This window comes from Falco rusticolus, chromosome 18 (genome assembly GCF_015220075.1).
Source record: "Falco rusticolus isolate bFalRus1 chromosome 18, bFalRus1.pri, whole genome shotgun sequence".
Classification (NCBI taxonomy): Eukaryota; Metazoa; Chordata; class Aves; order Falconiformes; family Falconidae; genus Falco; species Falco rusticolus.
In genome coordinates this window covers 1,212,953-1,237,054 of record NC_051204.1, presented here as the reverse complement: position 1 = coordinate 1,237,054, position 24,102 = coordinate 1,212,953, and the positions used below count along the sequence as shown (strand labels likewise).

General features: G+C 40.2%; 1 protein-coding gene across 5 annotated transcripts in view; it reads left to right on the top strand.

The window, feature by feature from the left end:
• Positions 1-24,102, top strand: part of TANC2 (tetratricopeptide repeat, ankyrin repeat and coiled-coil containing 2) — a 247,267-nt gene that overhangs the window by 28,094 nt on the left and 195,071 nt on the right. For all 5 annotated transcript variants that reach the window (XM_037411279.1, XM_037411277.1, XM_037411278.1 and 2 more), the window contains exons 2-3: positions 2,949-3,011; positions 12,196-12,295. In XM_037411279.1, coding sequence (XP_037267176.1) covers positions 12,229-12,295 — 67 coding nt within the window. In that variant the 5' untranslated portion in view covers positions 2,949-3,011; positions 12,196-12,228. The remainder of the gene's footprint in view (positions 1-2,948; positions 3,012-12,195; positions 12,296-24,102) is intronic.

The following is a 24,102-nucleotide window of genomic DNA, read 5'->3' as shown; positions in this document are numbered from 1 at the left end:
GGGCGACCTGTTTTGTATCATGGAAGGATCTTGTGAGTTTCTCAGTATTTCTAGTTTCCGTTTGTTTTGTTCCTGACAAAAATGACCTGATTTTGTTGACAAAAAGCATTCCTTAATTTTTTTTTTTTTTTTTTTTTTTTTTTTTCATTGTGGAACTTAGGAATATTCCTATTTCTAGGTCATGTTTTAAATTTGCAAGCCTGGATGGCAACTGGGAGTCGTTACCTGGCTACTTCTAGTTGGCCTTTATGGGCAAAACCCCAAATCAACAGTAATTGGCTTCTTCATTGATGGCCGAAGGCAGAATGAGTATGAAGGCTGAACCACTTCTTGCAGTTGGTAGGGCAGTTGTTCTCTGTGCCTGTGTCACCGATACCCTACCTTGAGCTTGTGGGGAGGAAAGAAATAAAGCAAAGAGTAGCCAGTTTTTTGTCTGGGTTTTGGGGATGAGTAAGAGTTAAGATGTAGGACTATTACCTTCTCTCTGCCAAGTCCAAGAGAACTAGTTTGGGAAAACTTTACTGATATAATAAAAAAACCCAAAAAACCAACCCAAAAGCATAAAATTTTTTCCCCTTATGTTATGACTTGTAGCCATGCCACAGGACAGAGGATTTAAAACCCCCAGACTCTTGGAATATCTGGAGAAATCCTGACTGCATGTTGCTTCTTATGGAAACGCACATAGTTGTGATTTATGTGTTTAATCAAGAGGGAATAACTCAAAAATTGATTCCCTCCCTGCCCCCAAAACTGTTTGTATATTACTCTCTAAATAATATTTGTTGTGATACAACATGTCAGAACTTATAACTTTCATACAGTTAAACAGCAGAATTTACAAATATAATTAGAGGGTTAAAGGCATTTAAAGAATAAAAGCACTTTAATGACATTCAGTTTTTATTGACAACCCACTAATATCTGCTGCATTCACATAAAGATTTCTAATGTAATAATATGAGCAGATGAAAGCTCTGCTATTTAAAAAGCTCAATGTGGAGCATATTCATCAACTGCGCTCTCTGAATACAGATGGAAAGTTATTGAGCAAATTATGGGTCGTCAGCACTCGTTTACAGCTTACACTACATAAGCTGGATTCTGCTCTTTGTTTCACAGGGTATCATATTAAGAGAGATGTATTAGGAAGATAGATGGCAGCAAACGGAAAGATTTCTAAGGAGTTATTTTTAGTTATTCCAAAACTCCATGCACGTCTTCAGATTTCCAAAAATTGTAACATTGCTGCAGAAGAAAGATATTTTCACTCACTCACTGGAGGTGTTCATAAGTACCTAGCGTGTAACCAGTTAAAAGAATTGTGGAGAATGCCAAATAAATATTGTAAGATCCATTCTTACTCTGTTCCTTTAGGATCTAAGGAATATGTTGGGTTTTTTTTTTTTTTTGTGAAGTAATGCCTAATAAAAATCTTCCTTGAGCTGAACGTGTTTGGGTTTGGCCTCCGTACGGGCTCAGTTAAAGTAAGGTCCCTAACAGTGGGGTTTTGCTACATGAGGTTGGCCGGTCGTTCAGAAACTTGTAACTTTGTTTTTCTCACAACAGAATTTGCACAGAACGCAAATGCTCAGGCGGTCGGGTGGTTTTTGAGAGTGCAAGCGGCAGTTTGCAGAACGCAGCAAGGGAGTTTGAAGAAGGGACATCATCTCGCAGAGCGCTGTCATGCTGCCGGTGGTGCAGGGTCCAGGTTCCAGCGGTGCTGGAGCGTCAGGAGGCTCTGGCAGGGCTCGGGTAGCCTGGGGGGGCTGACAGACCCTTCCTCCTTGCTGTAGCAACAGTCACTGCAGCGCCGAGGGATTAGGGCTGCGTTTGCACCTTCTCCTTGCTTGGCTGATGGAAACGGCCACAATCCTGGTGAGCGCTGTGTGCTGGGCACTAGCTTTTTGGTTGTTTTTCCACAAAAGTGAAAAGTTGAAAGCAGGGAAGTAATTGGCAACCCTGAGAAATAAGATAGGATTGCTTCATGAATTTATGGAATGTCCTAGAGTTTTTTATATATAAAATTATTCATATAAGACCAGCTGAGAAGTCTCTGTTAAGGTTCCGGAGAGCAGTGTGAATGACAAGTTAAGCTGTCAATTACTTGTCAGTATCCTCTTGCAGTAGAATGAAAAAGCCCTGCTGAAGTTGTTGAACATTATTCTACTTTGCTTTAAACTTGCAAATACAAGGTGGTCTCAATTTACTTTGATTTTTTTTGTTTGTTTTTTTGCTTTGTTTGTTTGATGGCAAATGAGATGTGTCTGTATTTCCTTCTACTTGCTGTTTCTCAAGTGAGATTTCTAAAAGAATAGATTGGGAAAACCTGTAACAGTATTGTCAGCACAAATAAACATACATGCTGGTACTAAAATAGGTGCTCTGGTCTTTTTCAGTAAAGTAGCAAGATACATTTCTTGTGGCTTTTTGTTGATGAACTTTTTATAAGTATGTGATGACAGAGCAAAGGGCGAAGCATCGAACTCGGTTGATTCAGTGCTGAATCCCTTATGGGATTTGTGTTTATGTAAGGATTGAGTTTAAAAAAAAACAACACACTGAGGGAAGTAGCAGGGGAGCTTGCTAGGTTGGAGGAAAATATTTGGAAGTAACGTAGCACTTTTAAAATAGTGTACTGCATCATGTGTATCAAAGGCAAGTGTTACCTGCTTTTCTTCTCCCATTTGAAAAGTGATGAGAGGAAAGAGTCAAGTGACCAAAATTAGTATTGATTAACAGAGATTTAAAAGCATGGGCTTTTAAATTTTTAATGGTGATGAGAAGGAGCAAGGGCTGTCTGATAGCTTATACAGTGAAAAAGTTGTAGGTTTATTCCAGGGACGAGGTTATATTATAGTTCTGTGCGTGCAGCTGGACAGCATGGGACACAGTAGTGTGTTGAGAAAATGCTACTAAATTATGTTGGGTTTTTTTATGTCTTTCAGGACTTTCGGTGAATGGAGGAAGACAGTTTTTACTAGAGATTTAACCTGTCTACAGATATCAAGGTAGGAGAATTTTTTCTCCCAGGGTCCCACATTTTCTGTGCACTAGTTATTTAAGTGTTTAAATAGAATTGAAGTTGACCTCTGTTAGTTCTTTGTTCATCTGTGATCACCTAGAATTGGAATGTGGGGCATGGGCACTATATTCCTATATCAGTTTTACCAATTTTTAACCTGCTTGTTTCTGTATTTAGAGGAAAATGTGTAATAGCTTCCACGTATTAGTGTTTGAGCATTCTCTGTCTTTTCCTGCTGGAGGTGATCAACAGCAAAATTGATGTAATAAAAATATCTCTTTATGTAGGGTTCTGCGTTACTTATTTTGTTCTAACTGCTAATTAAGATCTTTATATTTTTTGTAAACAATGTATAATAGTGACAGAGCATTATATATAAATATACTTTGGTTGTTGTTGTAAAAACAAGTTGTTTTTAGTAAAATCCAAAATCATCTGTGTTCTGAGAAAATTTCCAGTGCTTGCCAATGATTGAACTTCAGCTCCATATTGAATGTTCTTCATCAAGAATGATACTTGAGCAGGTTTGCAGAACAGGCTTACAGCAGCTCCTTATTTAGGTCTGCGTTTGAGTATGTATTTTTTGGTCGTTTAAAAATTAAGAAAATAATTCAAGTTTCCTTTAATCCCTGGAAGTAATCAAGTGCCGTAATATTTCCTGCCACTTTATACATTGCCTAGCTTTTTGTTTCCATTTTCTGTCAGACCACTGTATCTTCAAAATTAACTTAAGATTGATAGGAGCCTGAAATAGCACATGCAGTATGTAGCTGGTGTTTTCTTTTTGACTGACAGATTTTTGGCTGCTCCGTGTCATGGCTAAAAGTTGAATTGCAAGCAGTTCATGATGGAGAAACTTGCTGCGCTTCAATCTTCTGGTGGTTTGTGGTGGAATCAGGATTGTTGGTCCTGGCAGAATGGGGCTTGTTGATTCCAGCTGTAGAAAGTGCCCTAAAACTTCTTCCAGTGCAGACAGTTTAACTAGACTCGATTTCTGCAGAGCAGTGCCGTGTTTATTTCAAGCTTGAATACCTACCTAGCTCAGGTGGTTGTTGATGGAGGCAGCTACTAATAATATTTTAAACCAAAGCAGTAATTTTTAACTGTTGTGGGAAACACAGAAAACACTAAAAGCACTGGAGACGAGTTGATGAAAGTAAGGTGATTTTATTCCTGACTTTTCTTTGGTTACCATTTTTCTCAGAGGCAGTATAATTGACATTGTATGTGGAGAAGGTAAGTGTCCCTTATGAATTCAGTCTGTATCATTAATCTAGAATTAGAAACCAGGTTATGCAAAATGACAAAGCCCTGTTCAAAATTAAATTTCCTTAAATTCAAGGTCACCACATTTTCATGTTCAGGAGAGAACTGGTTCTGACTTTTGACTTTCTTCTAGTGAGTGATTCCATTGTTTCAGAAGTGTTTCTGATCTCATTTTAACTACTTATTTAGTTTTTCTGCTGTTAAGTCCCAACACTTAAATAAAAAGTATTGTTGGAGAAGTTTTCTTTCCAGAGGAATAAATTCAAACCCTGACCGACAAGTTAAGGTTGCAAAGTGTATTACTTGGTAGTCTGTGATTGGCAAGCTTATCTCACCGGAATTATTGTTGTTTGAGTGTGGTAAAGTTATCTAGATTCAGAGTGAATCATAAGCTGTCTATCAGTGGCATCTGTTGTAGCAGTCATGCTTTTATTCTTCATCCTTCTTACTAGAAGTACGACTATATTCTAGGCAAAATGAAAAAACAAATGTCTCCTGCTAACAGAGAACAGGGAACTCAAGCCTACGCAGAGTCCATCTGTGCTGAGTGATGGAGAACTGCACCTTTCTGGTGGTTTCGTCCGCTGTTGCCTTACAGCTCCAGAAGCAAATAGCTGCTTCAGCCTGGCACTGTTGCTGAGCTCGTTAAGCCCTCTGGAAGTGCTGTTTTCCAAGCACAGCACCAAAATGAGCCGTTACTCAGCATAACATGTATGGCTTTTCATAATGATACAGTACTTGTGTCATTCTTCAGGCTCTAACTATATAAAAGTTACCTCTGAACCTGAACACCACAGACTGTAAGTGAACATAATCGCCACAGACTCGTCAAGAAGTGTGTTTGGCCACATTCACCTTAGAGCTGCTGTTGGGAGCTCTGCATACGTGGGAATGTTGCTGTGTTGCGTGCTCAGGATCACTTTTTAACTGTGGCATTAAAGGCTGCTTTGTTTTGGTAACATAAAAGCAGGGGCTGAGCCCGACTTTCTGCTCCCTTGTGGAACGTGGTCAGGCTGACCAGCTGCAGCCTTGTCCGGTGGATGCTGTTAGTTATTTTCACGTATTCTGATGTAGGTATTTTTAAGTATCTCCATCGAGGATAGTTGGAGAAGCAAAGCCAGCAGTGGCATATCTCGCTGCTCCCAGGAGGAAAGGAGAGGGAACATGAATGGGAGGGGGGCTCTTGAGCTGTGGAGGTTCATGGCAGGGTCTGTAGGAAAGGTGGGCAAGAGGTCTCTAAGTGATGAGCAGGGCCAGAGGGGATGGACAGATTGACCTTCATATCAAGCCCTCCCATCGTAATGATTAGTGTTCAGGCTTTTGTGAGGGAACATAAAACGATTAAGATTTGTTCATACTCGGTTGTTCTAAAGCCTATTAGTTTAGAGAACTTTGGCTAATAAACTCTTAATTGCTTAAAAACCTGTAATTGGCAGGGTTTAGTCCTTTTAATTCCTTTTTCCAAATAATCCTAGAAGTTCTTGGCATTTTTGCTTTTTTCGTTCCTAAAGTTCCTGGAAATACTTTTATCTCTAAAGTCTGCTCCTGTGTTTTCAACTGTGCATGGACGAAGCTTATAAATACACATTTCCTCTGACTTCAGAGTTGTTGTGATCAGTTACAGTCCTGTTGTGAGTCAGAGCTGACAGGTGAGGCAGAGAGTTTAATGTATTTCATCATCGTAAAGTTTGTGGAGCTGCTGACGTACACTGAGATGACCAGTTACAAGGGGTGGCAGCCTAGCGAACGCTGAAGCGCCGCTTAAATGTGCTCTTCTGGGCTGCTAGTCCTCGTCATTAGGTTGTCTCAAAACATTTCTTGAATTTCAGGGCAATTCAAAATACAAGTGTAGGTTAAACTTTGAATAATTTATTTGAGGAGCTTGGGAAGGTTCAGTCTAGCAGCTGTTACAGGTGAATGTGGAACAGATTTCTCTGTACAATATACGTTACGTGTAGAGTAAATGCTTGAAAGCCTAACTCTGTGTTGTGTGTTGTCCTTTCATTTTTCAATTTCTTTCATCTTGTGATAATTAGCTCTGTAAATCTGTCACTTTTTAAAGAAAAGTCCTTGTTACCTATTCCTTTCCGAGGTTTGAATGCTCCTTGAAAACAGTTCATTAATTTGTGAAGGGTTAGAATTTTTGTTCACAAAATGTTGATTTAGTCTTTACATGTTGTTAAATCCTGAAGACTAATATTCAGAAAGGTACCTTTTTTGGCATCTTAATATATGCTTCTTATTATACACACTTCTTAATTTCTTATGTAGTGAGTTCCGCTTCCCTTGTGAAGAGGGGTAATCTGGTGCTACCAGGAACTTTTAAAATGTAATATTTTATGACTAACAGGCTTTTCTGTTATTTTGCATAACTGAGTATATTTTCTGTCAGAGCACTTTCTTCTTTTTCAGAAAAAAATGTAAGGAATTACCCTTTCTAAAAATCTTCTTTCAATCATTCTTGTTGGGAATTAAGATGTACTAAAGAACTGTGATGCCTCAGGATCTTCTGAGATAGACAGCAGCAGAAGAGTAAAGGAATAAGGCAGGGACTAACCATTTTCCTGCTGCTTAATACAGAATATTGTCGTGGTATTTGTCAGTAGTGAAAGTACAGGAATTAAGGCTTATGTAATGAGTTTGTTTGTAAAACTCTAGTTGTCGCGATCTTATGTGTATATTCCATTGACCTGGTGCTGCCAAGCCCTAATTCCAATTTACAAAGTTTTGTTTCATTTCTAATGATAAAAACCTTGATAAAAATGAAGCGGGAATACCTGCCTGCCTTCTGCACTGAATGGTTGGAAGTGGTTTGTCACAGTGGGCTTTCTAAGTTCAGATTTGGGTGGGATGGTACCACCAGGCAATATTGGAATGCTTCTGTCTGCAGCTTGGCAAAGCGTTGCGTGGAGGCAGGGTGCTGTCAGAGTTACAATTCTTCTGCTCTTCTGAATTTTGGAAGTGGTTTGTCACTGATAGACGTACTGATTTCTTACGAAAAATGTGTTTGTATAGAAGCGTGCAAATACTTCTTATTTCCATCTATCTGTTGATAAAATGTTTTGTGAATTTTTGACTTGATAGTGTTTGTAAACGTCTGCTGAATATTATGAAACTTCTGGGAGTAAATTGTGTCTTAATTTGCTACAGTAGGAGCTGCTGCCTCAACTGGACAGTGAGCTAGTGGGATTTCATGGTCTGGCACAGAGGTGTTCTGGTTTACAGGCTTTTACTTCACTTACTTTTCAACCACAAATCAATATACGAAGAGGCAGCTGATGCTGAGCCACTCCAATTTAGAAGTATAGGCATGTTTCTTTTAAAGTTGTCCTTTCCACACATTCGGTCACAGCTCTGTAGTGGCTGTGCTCTGACTGTACTCACTGGTCTGGCACTTTGAACTGCTAAAATCTGTGAACATCCCATGTCTGACAGACAATAGCTTTCCCTAGAAGTCTCTAAAAAGGAGCAAAAATTACTTTTGTGGGCTGTAATAATGTGTAGCCACCCAAAAAGTGAAGTAGTTTTTGCAGCCTGTCTACAAACTCTGTCTTAATGTTAAGAAAACAAAGAAATAGGCCGTAGTCATCCAGGAGGATTTAATGAGATATTGCAGACTTGCTCAAGCTTAGCATTTGGTGTAAAGTTGCAGCTTGCAGTGTTCAGTCTCTCTACTCCCTTGTCTTTGTGGGTTTTTTAATTCTCATTGTATTTGTACAACTGCTTTCTCATGCTCCAGAAACTGTTTCTGTTTGTGTACGTCATTGAAATCTAGCTTTGCTAGAAGATAAAGCAACACGTGGCAGAGTCAGTCTATACATAAAACAGAAGATTCTTGAGCTTTATTTTTTTTTTTTAAAAGCTACTTTTGTGAGCGCCATTGATGCTATAAAACAGAGTTCATAGAGATAGTACCTTTTAATTTACCTGCTGATACTGTTTGGAGACTTTTGCTTGCATAATATCTTCAGATTAGATTTGGTAAAGTTGCAAATGACAAACTAAATGACAAAGTGTAGTAGCTCTTCGTTGCCTAGTTTAACGGTAGAGGTATCCCTGGGCGATGGGAGTGTACGGGATCCCCATCAGTATCCCGTGTCTTTAGCTTCTGCTAACGCAGCCGCTCGCAACACTGGAGAAGAGACTTAAACTGGACTGTAAGACGCTGAGGACTTTGTTGGGGGCTCAAAGAAATGCCTGATCCAGCTCCTCCTAATACTGTAATACCATTTGCTATTTAGTCCTGCTAATTCCACGAACTAATATGGCCAACAGAATTTTTAATTTAGAGTGCTTATTCTTAAATATTATTTCAGGTTTGGTATTGGCTAAACAGAGGAAACACTGTGACCCTGTTTGTTCAAAGGCACAAAACGATGTGGTTGTGCCTGCAGAAAAAAAAAACAGTTGGTTTTGGTGACCTGCTGATTCTGCTACTCTGTAGTGTGAAAACCTTAACTAAACAAGATATAGATTTAGTGAGTACTTACACCTGGAGTACTACAACATTGTCTGTAAGACACAGTGAGAAACCACATCATGAGTTGATGCTAAACTAGGTCTATTGCTCAAAAGTCTCTTTCCACTCCCAGCTGCGCAGGTGGGCGCAGTCCTCTGAGGCTTCTAGGTGAGCTCGGAGAATATGGAGTTAGTCCCCAAGACGCCCCGTGGCTGGTGACTCAGGGTTCTTTCCTCTACTCCGTGGTTCTTTGAAACAAATTCATGGGGACCCCATATATGCCTTATGCAGAGACGTAAATCAGTCCCAGAGCAGCGCAGCGATTTCTGGCGCGGTTTGCTGTGCAGCGAGAGGTAAACATCATTAGCAAACTGTTGTCCTCACCTTTGGCACTGTTCAGCCTCAGTCCAGTTGGCTCCTTCAGCATAATTAGGTTTAATTAGGTTATACCTCAGCACTGATAAGACAGCTCCACTCAGGTCTCTTCTCGGTGCAAGCTGATGTGGATATAGTCCCTAAACTTCCTTCTTAATTCCTAGGAACTTGGAAGTTTTGTGCTGTCCACTGCTACCATGAGGGTTTGATTCGTGAGCGTTCGGTTGTCCTTCCAGACTCAGATGTGCTTTAGGATGGATACCTGGAGAGCTGCTTTTTAAAAACCAATAAACAAGAAAAGACAAAGGGAACACCCTATACTTGTCTTCAGATGATTTTAGCAGGGTTTTTCTCCTCTAATCTCAGCAAATGCTGTAAGATTGTTACTTATTTATCCTTTTTTTTTTTACCTAAATCTGAAATAGCAAGCCGAGCACTTTACAATCCCCTTTTGCCCTTCCACCTGCATCGGCTAAGTAGTACACTTAATGCCACAGGTAGGAGACGAAAAATAGGATGTTATTCTTGGCTGGTGACGGTCGAAGCCTGGTGTTACTGTCACCAGCAGCAGAGGTGGTTCTGATGCACTTCAGCCTGAACAGAGAAGCGAAGGGGTGAGGCTGCAGGCTGCAGATAGCGTCACTGCTTAATTCACTAGGGTCGCACATCGTGAGTATGACTTCTGTGGGAACGCTTTCCAGCTCCGACTGGCACGCGGCACTGGTCCCCGCGCTAGGACAGCGGGGCAGGAGGGCCAGGTTTGGGTGGAGGAGCTCAGCGCAGGCTGCATCGTCTGCCAACGGGAGGGATCCGTTCGTCGTCGGTGAGCCTGCCCCGGGAGCGTGCGCCGCGCTCCCAGGAGTGCCTGGGTTTGCTTGCTCAAACACGGTGGTGTATTCCTGGGAGCACAATAGGTAGTACGAACCGCTACTAACCCTGATAGCTGGTGAAACTTTTTCCCCCCTTATTTTTACGTATTACTATCACAGAGCACAAAGAATCTACCTCTTCTTGTTCTGCCTATGTTGGAAGAACGTTGCTAGGAGATCGTTACATTTCTCTGTTAATAAGCTTTCAGGTCAAAATTAACTTCATTGTGGCTATATGGCTTAATATAAAACCACTCGAGTCTGCTTTTTCTAAAAATAAATTGATCAATCAAATGTACACATGATGTTACCAGCATAATGCTCAATATTGTAGAGGAGGAGTAGATGAGTCACACTGAGGCTCAGGCAGTTCTCCACATAGTAGCAGGGAGGGGTTTACTACCTTCTTGTCTTGCTCAAAGCCCAGATAAATACATTTGGATTAGGGGCATGTTGGAGGGATTATAATGTTATCATGTTCCAAAACAAATAACACTTGGACTTCTGTTGCCTCCTCTTTACATTTAATGTCTACTTCATCCTTTCTTCTTCTGGTGTTGCAAAGGGTGTTGTGTATGAAGTTTATTAATAACAGATTGTAAGAGAGGAAGGATATGTAAACCCAGAAGTTTTCTTTCTGTGCTGCGAGCTGGAACATAACAGCCATCTAAAGAAACTAAATAAACAGAATTCAAATGTCAGACAATTGTGTTTGCGCCCGAATGGAAATTCTTTTGTAGTCGTGTAAGAGTGGGATGCTTTGAAGAGGGGCCTGAGCTTGGTTTGGGATGCTGGGAATAAGCCTCCATACTGGCTCAGCAAGGCGGCAGCTGATACTCCAGCAGTTCGTAGATGCAAAGGAAACACCAGGACTGTATTTTGTTTAATATTCATGCGTGCATACGTACATGCAGACAACATAGCCCAACAGCTGTCTGTGGAATCTAATAAGTGTATGGGAACTTCCAAAAGTCAGGAGAGGCTCATGTCAGCCGGGCGGGCTTGTGGGGTGTTGGCGTGTGCTCTGAACTGCTGCTGTGGAATGTTAGTATGGCTCGGGAAGTCATATTAAAAGGACTTTCGGTGGCTTTAAATATACATAGAAAGTTCTTTGAACTGGGTGTTATTGTTGCTAGAACTTGTTAAAACACTTGAAAGCATTAGATAAATGTGAAGAAACTCAAGATGGCGTTTACTGAGCATCCTCCAAGAAGAATCTAACATCGTTGCAGGAAAAATGTTTCATGATTATTTCTGCAAGATGAACGTCTTACCTTGTAACTGGAATATTGTGTGTACAATGGAAGGAAAGCTGTGGTTTATTATATATCCTGATCAAAGACTCTTTACTATTCTTTTGGTCTAGTTAGGAGCTGCTTTTCTTGTTGCTGTTTTGATGGTTTACCTACTTTAATAAGAGGATGTTCCACCAGAATAAGCTGTCAGTGTGTCTGGTGAACCCAGAAGCTCATTCTTTTATCCTCAACACAGCACAGAGACAACTGTTTTTTGTTTTGTTTTGTTTTGTTTTTTTCCAGAGACACATAGAGCAAGGAAAACATATGGGTGATGTTTCTGTTTGATTTTTTTGCATCAGTTAACTCTGGGTTCGAGTGGCTTTCCTCCTCATGACGATTTATTCAACTTACAGAAGAATTTGACAAATTTGACAGTCAACTAGCCCAGGAGCTAAAGACAACAGCTTTGTAGTCTGGGGGTTGTTGTCACCAAGATTGACTTTTTCTGAGCAACGTGAAGGGGTAGCAACTGTTTCTGATAGCTTTGGCTTTAATAGTAATGGAAAACGGAAGCAGTTTGCTAAATGCTGTGTCTTTCCCAGTTTAGTGTGATAATAATTTGTCAGATCGTATGACAAAATAGGTGGGTAACTAGCAGTGCTGGAATTAGCCTGGATGAATAAAGCAAACAAAATGGTAGGCTTTTTATATATATATATATATATATGTGTGTGTGTGTGTGTGTGTGTTATAATATATATATACGTGTTATATATATATATATTTATATACACGTTAATTTCTGTTGTTAGGAAATGTATTGGCAAAATAATTTTCCATCTTTCTAAACTTTTATCCTGTTTTTAGCACTTTTTAACCACTTCTCTCTCATGTTTTCCTGTTGACCAAATCATACCGTTGATTTTTTTTTTCTTAAATCTGTTGTTCTTTTGCTTTTCACAGTTTTTGGGATACGCAAAGTGGAACAGGATCGCCATGTTTCGAAACAGTCTCAAGATGCTTCTTACAGGAGGGAAGTCAAACCGCAAAAACAGGTCCAGTGGTAAGTAAATGTCAACTCCTCATGCATGTGTTTTATTTACAGCCTTTGAAAGTATGCCTTTTATGTGTGTTTTGGTCTTTACTGGGTCTTTCTTCTCTTTAATGAATAGATGTACTCAGTTGATGATCTTGCAGACTCAAAACATAATCACAGGTCATTTTAATATTGTGCTATGATTTAATATTTAAATATATATGTATATTTGTTTTAAAATGTATGTAAACAATGATCTGTTTTTATTGGGGAGATAAGATGTAGGGACAAACAAATAATAGTTGTACTTAATCCTGTAATAAATTAACACCAAGGTTCATGTTTCAGTTACAGAAATGAAGAAAATAATTTTTTTTTTCCTCCAAACTGACTGATAACTTGTGGCAGTGAAGTCTTCATTACAGACAGTACAAGTGATAGCAATAGCGATTCTTGTTTTAAATTTTAAACAGGAGGGAGAGAGAGGAATGGGAAGAGATGGAATTAAGGAGGAATTGCCCACATTTAGACACCATTTCTTTTAGTCTCCTTTTTCCACCATCCCAGGAGAGGAGTTTACAGTTAGTCCTGATTCACATGGAATGAACACTGTCTGATCCATGAAGGGGGTTAGGAGAAATTGTAATTGTGAAGCAAAACATTACAAAAATATTGATATGCTTTAAAAACATTTTTATTTAACTTTTGTATTTATTTCCAAAAATGGAGTGTTGGCAGTGTAAGAGCTTTTAATTAGATCTTTCATTTTTCTTTTTAAGGCCATCTGGCAGCACATTTTGAATATTTCTGGATACAGTGTTTATTTGTGCTCGTGTGTCTGTGTAAATAGTGCATCTGTATATTCCATGGGAAACCACAAGTGAAGATGCAGAGATATAATGGTGATAAATGCAATGGAAAACACCAACTGCTTTTTCCTGATTGAAATGAGTTAATGCATATTTCTCACTGTGCCGGATTCCCACCCCCCCACCCCCCCCCGTCTTTTTTAATATCTTACTACCCCAACTTTTATTTGGGGAAGGGGAGTTGTGTTTTTCAGCAGTAAGCTTCGCCGTGTCCTGGAGCTGCCTGGTAGCAGTGCTGACTTTGTTTTGGTCCTTAGATATTGGTAATTGTTAACTCTGGTTTCTGGTTAGAGTCCCGGTTTGTGTTGGTTGATCCTGAAGATACTTGTCTTGAAAAGTTTAAGCACTGCATCATGGTGTTGCCTTCCTTGCATTAGTTATTGTACTTGGTGTGTGTCTCCTGCAGTGGGGAAAACGTCTGTTTTGCAGAGATGCCCTTAGTCATTTGAGCCCAAGGTTGTGGTTGTCACTGACTGCTTTTCTGGAGTTCTCCCCTTGCGAGCTCCTTAGCCTTTTGTTGCAGGAGCAGTTAATCTCAGGGAGGTACCTGCATGAAAAGACAGGTTTGGGAAGACACACGAGCAATTGGCTCTTGTGTCTTGTGATTTTTGTATCTCTGTGAAGCATCTCGTTTACAATTTGAAGCCCAGGAAGAGTACAGGTCCTCTGCGGATACAACCTTTGGAAAACTGTACGCAGACAAATGATCTTAAATTGTCATTTCTCTACAAAGCCATATCTTTGTCACATGTTCTGTTATCAGTCCCTAGTATTCCTTTCGGCTTATCTCCCGGAACACTATTAAGGATCTTGTATATGCAGAGCATTGCAAGTCGTGTTTCTTATTTTGTGAATGAAAAATGTCGGTTCTGAAATAACAAGGTTTGATGTGGCTGTACTTATGTCTTTGAGCAAAACAGAAAAAGAGATGGGTCTTCTTGAAAATAATATGACAGTATTTAATAGATGAGGATTTCTGTAATGCCTAATGACTGTACTGTATGTTTAATTTATTGCAATTCTGCCTTTGAAATAAGTTGCTTTATTGAGAAGTTCTGTTTGGTGTTCTTCAGGGGAGGAGAGGGAAAGAAAAAAGGAGATGGTAAGGTTTGTTAAATTAACACTGTGTGAATGGAAAACATCCCTCAACTGAAAATAATTTTTCAGATAAGTGTTAGTGTATCAGACTCTAACATGACATTAGATTAATTCATTGCTGCGTAGATTTTTTTTTTAAAATATATTTAATTCTGTATTTCTTTGCAACATGGTAAAGAACAAAAAAAATAATAAATCTTCCATGTACATTTCTGTGTAGCATACAATACTAAACCTGAAATTTGCTTTTATTTATTTGCTTTGCAATTCTGGTGAACCACAAGTTGAATGCTTTAAAAGCTGATAGAAAAGGAGAGTACTGTCTAATAAAATACGGAAGGAATTTGTCACCCTATCACTGAAGGTGACAGAGCAGTCCTGTGCTGGGCTGAACAACCTGACTTGATCATCTTGTTTGCTTTTCTTACCCCAAACCTCGGTGCTCCCTTTCTCTTCATCCTCCCTGATCTCCTGGTGTACAAAGGAAGAGATCTTAAGGGATCGTCCCACCCCCTTGAATAAACCCTGGGTCCAAGCGTTTCATTCCCTAGAAGGTTTTCACGTGGTGTGTGCATACCTTTAGGTCACCTCCGTCACTTTTGCCTTTGCTGTTAGGATTTTGTGGGGGCATAGGTGGGGCGCTGGTGGGTCTGGATTTTTTCAGGCAAGTGCTTTAAAAAGATGAGGTATTTATTGAATTTTTAACATTGTATTTATCATTAACATGATGTAGATTACTAATCAGAAGTTGGAAATGAAGCTTCTGCGATGGTTTTGGTGCTGTGATTTGCCTGTGGCCTCAGAAGCTGTCCCACCGTGGGGGACACAGTGTCATCTGTGGGGGGACACAGTGTCATCTGGAGGGTAGAGCCAGGGGGAGGGAGCGTGAGCTGCCCCCACAGCAGAGGCGGATGTTTCCAGAACAACCTGTGTTCACAGGGGGACAAACACAGAACTACACCCATCTCTGGGAACTGGGAACAAACTCGGAATCGTAAGTGTTGTGAAAATAATCTATTAGAGGTGTCAGGTCTGCTGTTGATTCACCTTCCGTGGAATGATTTTAAATGACGTGGGGAGGTGACAGCCCGCTCGGTGTCTCTGCTGTGCCTGGGTGTGGATGAAATTGCAGTCTGTGTGTCTTAATTTCCTACACTCGGGTCATTTTGTGTTCCAGTGTGGGACTAAACCTTTAAAGCAGGGTTAAAGCTGGTGTGTTTTTTTCCTTGGGGTATCCAGGTGGGCACACTGGCCTTTGAACTTATAGTTCTTTGCAGTTTCCTTCGTTTGCAGTAACATAGTTAGCAAACAGGGTCAGTGAAGTCAAGCTAACAAGCCCCTACGTGTTGCGATGTGGTTGTGATAGTTCTTCGTGATTAAAAGAACACTGGTAGTGGTAACAGTAAAATGCTGCCTTATTATTCCTCCTTCAGAAACTGCTGAGCAACCTCTCTGAAAAACTGTGGTTAAAATTTATTTTGACTCAGCTGGGGTGGGTGCTTTTTTCCTTTGGTACTCTTTATGGGATTGTGGTTCAGGAACACACAAAATATTTATAAAAGAAGAATACCAAGTATGTGTGCATGAATGTATGGTTACATGCAGTAATGCCAATTAAAATAAATGAATTTTTACACCGGCATCAGATTGTGTAATCTCCTGTGGTTAATTTTGTGTGTGTGTGTATTTTCAAAACTACTGATAGGATTTTGTAGCGGCATACTGTATGCAGTGCGACTGTGTGCATGTGTATTTGTGCACATATTTAATGTCTTGTCTTAACAAGAATTCTCGTGTGATTCAAGGGCACTCAAGATATTTTACAGTAATGCCTTGAGGACACGTTATGACTGCAGTAGTACTTTGATTAGGCTGTATTTTCTTCTGTCATAAATGAATATTCCACAAAGCTACCAGACACCAGTGTCTGTGAAGCTGAAATGTGATCTGAATATGGTTAAATATTACCTTTATTTTTCTTGTCTATATTAATTTAGAGATACGCAGACATGGAAGTTTTCTGACTCAAGTTTGTATCCAGGGCCAAATTTGCTTAGGATATGTTTGTTGGAAAGTGTAAGAGGACTGTGCTTGGCTCCATCCTTTCCCCCCCCCCCCCTTTTTTTTTCTTTTCTTCTGGCTGAAGATCCAGCATTGAGTATTGTGACCAGAAGCCCTGGGCAAGCAGTGGCATTCAGACCTGTGGGTAGGCACTGCTGCCTGCTGCTGATTGTCAGGAGGTTCTTTCTGGGGCTTCTCTGCGCCTAATTCCGCCCTTCTGAGGGCAGTTCTCTTGTGGTCTCTGCGTCCAGAGACTATAAGGGATTCTGTTGTTCCTGTTTTATCAAGGACCTGTCTCATATTTATCTGCAGTTTGCTTGCTTATATTAAACATCCATTGATCTGGCTATGTATTTAATTAGTCTACATCAAATCAATCCGCTATTATTTTCGTTCCAGTATCATGTTTGTGAAAAAGCCTATGTAATGGATCCAATCTTTCCACCTATTACAATTATCCTTGTTTCTCTTCCTAGCAGATGGACTATTTCCTTCTTACATTATCACATTAAATTAATACTACTGTAAGAGTTCAGATTCCCTTTAGAACCTAGTAAAAGTTAGCTGCAAAACTGCAGATTTTATTTGATTGTATATTTCTCTTCACTTCTTGGGGTGTAAGGCGAGGAAGTTGTGCCTTTTATTTCTGGTGGAGGCTGAGGTAAATTCTTAATTCACTCCTGTCTTTTTTTTTTTTTTTTTTTTTTTACTGTTAAATTTATCTGAGACATGTAATTCTTTGTAGATTAGCCCAAAGGATGTGCTTTTTTTCTTCTGAGTTAGTTGGGAATTGTATCTTACCTGTTCTTAACTGATATAATGCACACAATTTTTATCTCGAGCTTGCTGGCTAGGAGTGTGCCTGCCATTCATAATATTTTTGGTGTAGGGTTTTTAAAATTTGTTCTTCTTCCCTGGTTCACAGGAGAGCCAATTACTTCTAACTTCCAATGTATTTATAGAGCCTTTTGGAACCTGCCACTTTATATTTTAATTCCAGGATTAAAAGAGCCCCTGTCGAATGCTCTTCTCTTTTGATTCTTGCCTTTCTAAGATAAAAGGCATCTCTGTGAAGGTCTCATCACTGCTTTGCCAGAACTCCATGCAGTTCCTTAGCTATCTGATCTCTTTTGGAAGTCTCAGCATAATTTTTACCCCAAAAGAGTTTGAGGGTCACAGTTGCTTTTTGGATTTCATTTCTGAAAGAAATTGATTAGTGATGAGATCCAGCTGGTGGGTCCTACAGATGCTGGGATAACTTAATTTAAGAAGGTATTAGAAATAAGATATTAAAAGACCTATCAGACTTACTGAATGTATTGTGGTTCTGAACGCTGACTGTATCCACATGTTCAAGTCATTAAATGCAAATAATAATTCAGACTGTCTTCTTCCAAAAGGTTTGCTGTTTTTTCATAAATCCATTTTTAAACGAGTCACAAATATGTTGACAAATCCATAGCTCCTCTGACCACAGTGAAATATTGTCCTTGAGTTTTACATATTTTGAGTATTAAGAATGAACTGACCCTTCCGGAAAGTTTGTTTTTCTTTTATGTAATTTAGTGTATTTCTTCTTAAGAAGGAAATATATTAGGAAGATACATGGGTACACATGCACATCTTTTTTCTTCTTAGTAAGGCGTATTTATTTGGTCAGAATATGTCTTGTTCATATACCAGGCTCTCGGTGTGTGGACAGTAAAGCTTCTGCCTCTCTCCTCTACAGCTACTTTAAAAAGATTTTTAGCTGCTAGTGCTCTGTATTATTGTGATATGTGTTTCTTTGCTTCTGATTGCTTCTGATCCACAAATATCTTTTTTCCTTTGTTTTTATAACACTACAGATGTTAACCGAACTTGCTTTATAGCCCATACATAATTCTTGTTTGACAGGTCTGTTCACTCCTTTACTGTGTGTGTCTTTTTTTTTTTTTTTTTATTAACTGATTCAACTGTTCCGCTAGAGTTTATCAGCCTGTGTGGTTTCATGCTCCTGTGTGTGAGTTGGGGGGGGGGGGGGGGGGGCAGTGGGGGGGTAATCCAGCTCTGTCAGCCTCAGCCTTGCCAATATTTTCACAAATTTGAACATCACCAGCTGTAAGAAGCACGTTGACTAAGGCTGCCTCCATTCTGCTTTGAGTAACAAGCAATGGGTAGCCTCGCCCCACCTCCTGTGTTTCCACAGCCCTAACAGTGACTTTATTACCTGAAGCACCAATTCAGTGAGTTTTGTTCCTCTTTGTGGCACTTTCCACCCTCTTGAGATTTAATGTATTGTTTTATTCTTTATCTTTTTTGTTTTCATCAAATACAGGCATATATACTAATCTTTTTCTGGAGAGGGATTTTTAGTCCTTTCTCAGTGTGTCCTGATTGTCATCTCATGCTGTATGTTATTCTTAAATTATTTGCATACAGAAAGGTTTTTTAGAGCCATTATTTTGAACCTTCTTAACTTCCCTTATTGTGGTACACTTATAAAACCTTTTTTTTTCTTTGCCCCTGTTTTCAAACCTTACGATATGACTTTCCTCCATTTTTCTCAACGTTTCAGCTGACCACTGCATTTTACTGCGTTATTTCTGGAATCTGGAATATTTCAATTTACTATGTTTTCTTTCAGTTAAATCTTCTTGAATACTGATAATCTTCTAGATCTCCTCAGTATTCCCAGTTTTTTTGGCTTTATATTTTGTGAGAGAATTAGGAGAATGCTGTGTTTCTTAATGTCTGGTTTTTATGATAAAACATCATCTCCCTCTCTTTGAAATGCTGTATTTTGGGCTCTTTACTGTGAGGCTTAAATTTTAGGGACTTCTAAATCCTTTTCCCCCCGTGACGTTGTATGCTTTTCTTCAATATGTAACATTGTTTGAAAGGCAGGCTCTGTGTGTCAGGTATATTTAGTGCTTTGATACAGGTGCAGTTCTTACTTAGTTCCTCCCGTTTCCTTAAAATAGCCTGTATCGGAACTCAACATTTTCTTTTTTTTTTTTTTTCTTCCTTCCCCCTCCCCCAAGACAAAATGCATGAAAGCATCTTCTGACTCTGTCTGGTTTGTTCATAAAGGTTAAATTGTAACATTACGTACATGGGTTTGGGGAGGTGAGGGAGATGTTTGATGTATTTCTTCTGTGCTGATGGCTGTATTTGTTTCAACCAGCTAAAAAAAGGGAGGCAGGCGTGCCTCCTGTGTTGGACAGGATTGTCTCCTTTACAGCTGCTGGGAGCTAGTTCTTTTTCTTTTGCTGTTTTCCCCCATTCTTCATTTCTATCAGCACATCTACAAGCACTCCTTTTTCCTCAGTCATCCAATTTTATTTTTCAGACTTATTCCTGCTTGCTGTTTTTTATCCAAGATTTATCTCTAGGTCAGTGAGCCCATTGTCAAGTTCTTCTATACCAGCTTTAATCCTTCTCAAACCTTCCCCTTCCTTAGCGATTCTACAGATGTGATTGCTGAGATTAATTCACCAAAGTCCCTTCTAATAGCAGGGGCCGGTTTGTTGCCCTGCTCCGCTCTGAATGCTGCTTCCATTACAGCAGCCGTCTCCCCTTCTGCTGTCCTTGTAGGCTGATCTGAGCTCTTTAACCTCCAGAGGGTTTCTTCCAGGGAAAAGAAAAAGGCTTTTTAAACCGGTCATTTATGTGGGCATCCATTCTGCAAACGAGGGAATCGATTTTTTTGAAATTAAAGGGGTCAAGGAGCGGTGCCGTTGCCCCTTCTGAGCTCTGCCCTCGGGCTCAGCTGCCTGCCCCGACCACCAGCCTCTGCCAGCCTGCCCTGCGCATGCTTCGCTTGGAGCTGCCAGGAACCGCCGTGACAATGATTTGCCTTTGTGGATTATCTGTAATACTTTCTATCGAGCGTTGTGCCGGCAGAAAGCAGTGTTTGACCAGAGCTCACGGAATTCAGCGTCTTCTGTGTGAGCTTCGGTTTCACGCAGGAATGAGCAGGAGGAGAAAGCTCAGGGGTGCTGGTGGTGGGTGTCTGGGCTGCGACTGTAGCTGTGGAAGCTGCTCTTGCTTCTTACTCGGGAAGGAGGGTAGGAGGCTTGGAGGAAAAGAGAGAAACAGTTTTGGGAATATCTTTCTTCCTAATATTACATGGTGTTTGTTTCAATTGCATTTGCCAACAGTTTTAATGGAGCTGCGTAGTGAATGTGGTAGGAAGTTTTAGAAATAATTTTCAAGTCTCCTTGTAGATCTTTTTTTTTCTTTTTTTTTTTTGTCAAAAGGTAATTTTATAAACAGAACTGTTCAGCTGTGCAATCTAGCTGCTTTAATCCCTGTTGACTTACCGCTGAATGCTGCTTAAAGAACACAACTGGCTTTTTACTGTCCTGGTAACTGCTAATAAACCTTTAAAGAGCCTAGAGCAGCCTCTTCACGTGACAAGTATCAGCGTACGTAGTGTAGTATGAAACGGCAGTAAGGTTGTTATGAATTGGGGCTCCCCAGTCGTTCTGCAGATGCTTTCCACCAGAGCTCGCTTCTGATGTCTCTGTATCTTCACAGAAGAATGTGGGAAGCTGGAAGATACATGCCCAGAAGCATGAGAAGGTCCCCAGGGACTGGGAAGAGGCAAGTGTTGCACCCATCTAGGGGACGTGAGGGGGTCTGGGGAAATTCGGGCTTGACAGCCTCAGCTTAGTATGTGAAAAACTACGAAGGCTTCTTCAAAGCCATTTCCAGGCATGAAAGACAAGAAGGTCGTTGGGAAAAGCTGACGCAGAAGGATTTATCAAGTTTCAAATGGTGCTTGAGCAGCCCCCTTGCCTGCAGTGATGAAGTGACTGGCTCTGCAGCTGGGAGCGGGGTGGTGGACACGGCTTACCTTGGCGTTAGTGGTGCTTGCAGCTCCGCTTGAGACCCTTGTGGCCAGCTGGAGAGGATGTGGGCTAGCTAGTTGGACTGGAGCCCAAGGAGAAAGCTGGCTGGACTGTCGGGCTGGAAGGAGGATGATCAAGAGTTCAAAGTCATAACTGGTGGCCAGTTATGAGGAACGTTTCTCAGGGGTTGATACTGGAATCAGTACTACAAAGCGTCTAGCAGCATCCTGGAGAAGGGATAGAGAGCATCCTCACCAAGTCTGGGGGCAGCACTGCCCTGGAGGCAGCAGCTGATGCCGTTGGAGGGCAGGGGCTGCCAGTCTGAAGGATCTTGATGGACTGGAAGAAACCTTATGGAGTCCAACAAGGACAAATGTGAAGTCACGCTCATGGGACAGACTAACCCTGTGCGCAGGGGATGGACCATGGATAATAGATAATGGTCTTTTAGCTGGGTGCTCCCAAGGAGGGGCAGTACCGGGGTCCCAGACCTTCTCCTGACGGGTGTTTATTTGCAGCGTGTACAGAAGCAGAAGCACATTGGTAGGGGGTGAAAGAGAAGAAAGAGAAAAAGCAGTTGCTGAGTGTATGAAGGAGCAAAGAATGGTCAGTGCTGTCAAATACAGCCTCTAATGATCGAGGCTGAGTGCCAGGAACTGGTAATGCTGTCATCTGCATGCCTGAGATTTCTGTTTGTAAAATGAGGATAATACCTCATCCCTTACCCTTGCAAATGAGCAGTCTGTTGGTGTACAGTGCTTGGATTTTTGATGACGAGTACTAAAGAGCAGCTCACAGCAGTTACGGCTTTTGTCAAAAACCTTCTTACTGTGTAGTAGGTGAGTCAACATGTTGAGCTTTAAAATGCAATACTGCACAGGTGCTGAGCGGATCAGAAGCATCAGTTCTGTTATTGAATCTAGCGGAATTTGGGGGGCTAAGGAAAGTAATAAATCAGTATACTGATACAGCCACACTGTGGTGTCGTAGGTGTGTAAGGGGAACAATATAATACCTATATGCTATGTAATTGCGGATACATCTAGGATTTTGTGGTGTTACACAGACTAACTAGCAGGTTTGTAGTAACCTCCTATAGCTGTTTTACTCTTGCTGAACCAGGAGAGGGAGTAGAAGTTTTCTGACAAATGATCTATCAAAAGCTGTGCTGAAATGCACCATACTGATATGCAAAGGAGGTAGTTACATTTTTCCATGTCTAATGACCTTGTCTTCTCTTATTAAAAAAAAAAAAAAAGAAAAAGCATTCTCATACATAATTCAGAAAGAATACATACAGTTGCTTCTAAAGAAAATAATAGTAATCAATTTGAGGGATTTGTTAAAGCAAACTGATGGGAAAGTGATGTCCGTTCCAGGATGTCTGAGGAAATTATTAAAAATGCAAACAAGGTAATCTAGAAAAAAGGTTTATATCAGTGAATTCAACTATTTCATTTGTTTGAAAATCAGTAAGAAACCAGTGTGATGTCTAATGACTCATCTTGGGTTCTCTCTACTGGAACAAGCCTCGCCCCAGATCTTAGGTAAGCAACAAACTTGGATTCCTTAACTTAAAGCAAGATTTAAACAAAACGAATAGTCCAATCTGCAAAACTGGCTTTGTTTTTTGTACAAGCAAACTAAAAGCAATGTTTTTCGGAATTCCGGAACTTACTTATTGAATGTTTCTGAATAAAGCGGTTTAGAAATATTCCACATTTGAATGTTGATTTTGGCATTTTACATTAGTGTATTGAATATGTAATGTCTGTTTTCTTGTAATCAGAACTTGATGTGGCACAAAAATAAGCATGTTCATATGTGGGAAAAATAATTAAAATGGAGAAGTGCTCAAGCTGAACAGCAGGCTTTGTATTTTTGTTCCTTTTGAATGTTGGAGCTGTAATTTCTGTTTGCAGTGAAATTGTGCCTGCATGAATTTCAAATTGATCTGTGTCAATCATGGAAAGCCATAGGTAATATTCTTTATTAAATAGCTTGTGAATTTTCATATCACATGGCTTGGCACAATTTCAGGCAGATTTTTCAAGCAATAAATGCCATCGATAGATGAACTGGGCAGATCTTTTTCTCGCTGTAGAATATGCAGGTGTGCAGTGCTACAGCAGGAGCCTGTGATCGCTGGGGCAGGTGAGTTGGATTAATCTCCTAGGAATGAATTCAGCTCTTTGGAAAATGTTCTTTCAAGGTGGCTGTTCACAACTATTAGTGCTAAATTTAGCTTTTTTGGAGTCAACGTTATCAAGAGATTTGTGAAAGGCTTATAGTTCAGTGTCTTTTCTCTGATTGACTTGTAGGAATAGGTTCCATGAGACCACAAGAGAGAAATCTTTTAGTAGCAATACAGACTTTTTTTTTTTTTTAATGCACTGTAGGTTATACAAAGAATATAAAGTAGAAACTTTGAGTGGCAGAGCACATGGCACAGATGCTACAATGCAAAAGTCATGATTTTTATATTTGTTTGGGGAGGAGAAAGGAAGGTTCTAGATACCCTTTGAGTATTATGAAATAGTGTGGAAGGAGGAAATATTAATTGCTGTGTGGGATAGAGGGAGCCTGTATTCCCAGTTCTATTGTAAAATCTCAGAATGCAAAGTAAGCCGCTCGCCTCATAATTTCATTTTGTGTTCAGGCTTCTGAAATGTCATGATGAAGGTAAAAATGGGACTGTAAGTGAATGGCAGAAGGTATTAGTAGGTTGTTACTTTATTACATTCCATTTTCAATATGTTTGATCTTCAACTGTCCAGTTATAACGTAAACAGCCAAGAATATAGAAAAACATGGATGAGGTGTGATGACAGTCAAGAGGGTTGTAGTTATGGCTCTGAAAGAAGCACTAGGATAGCTCTGGACGTCAGCGACAGCTCCGGGTGAAGAGATTAATGCACTCTGGCTGTGCGGTGAGCTGAGGTTGTGTCCCAGGGTGGTTCTAGCGTGATGG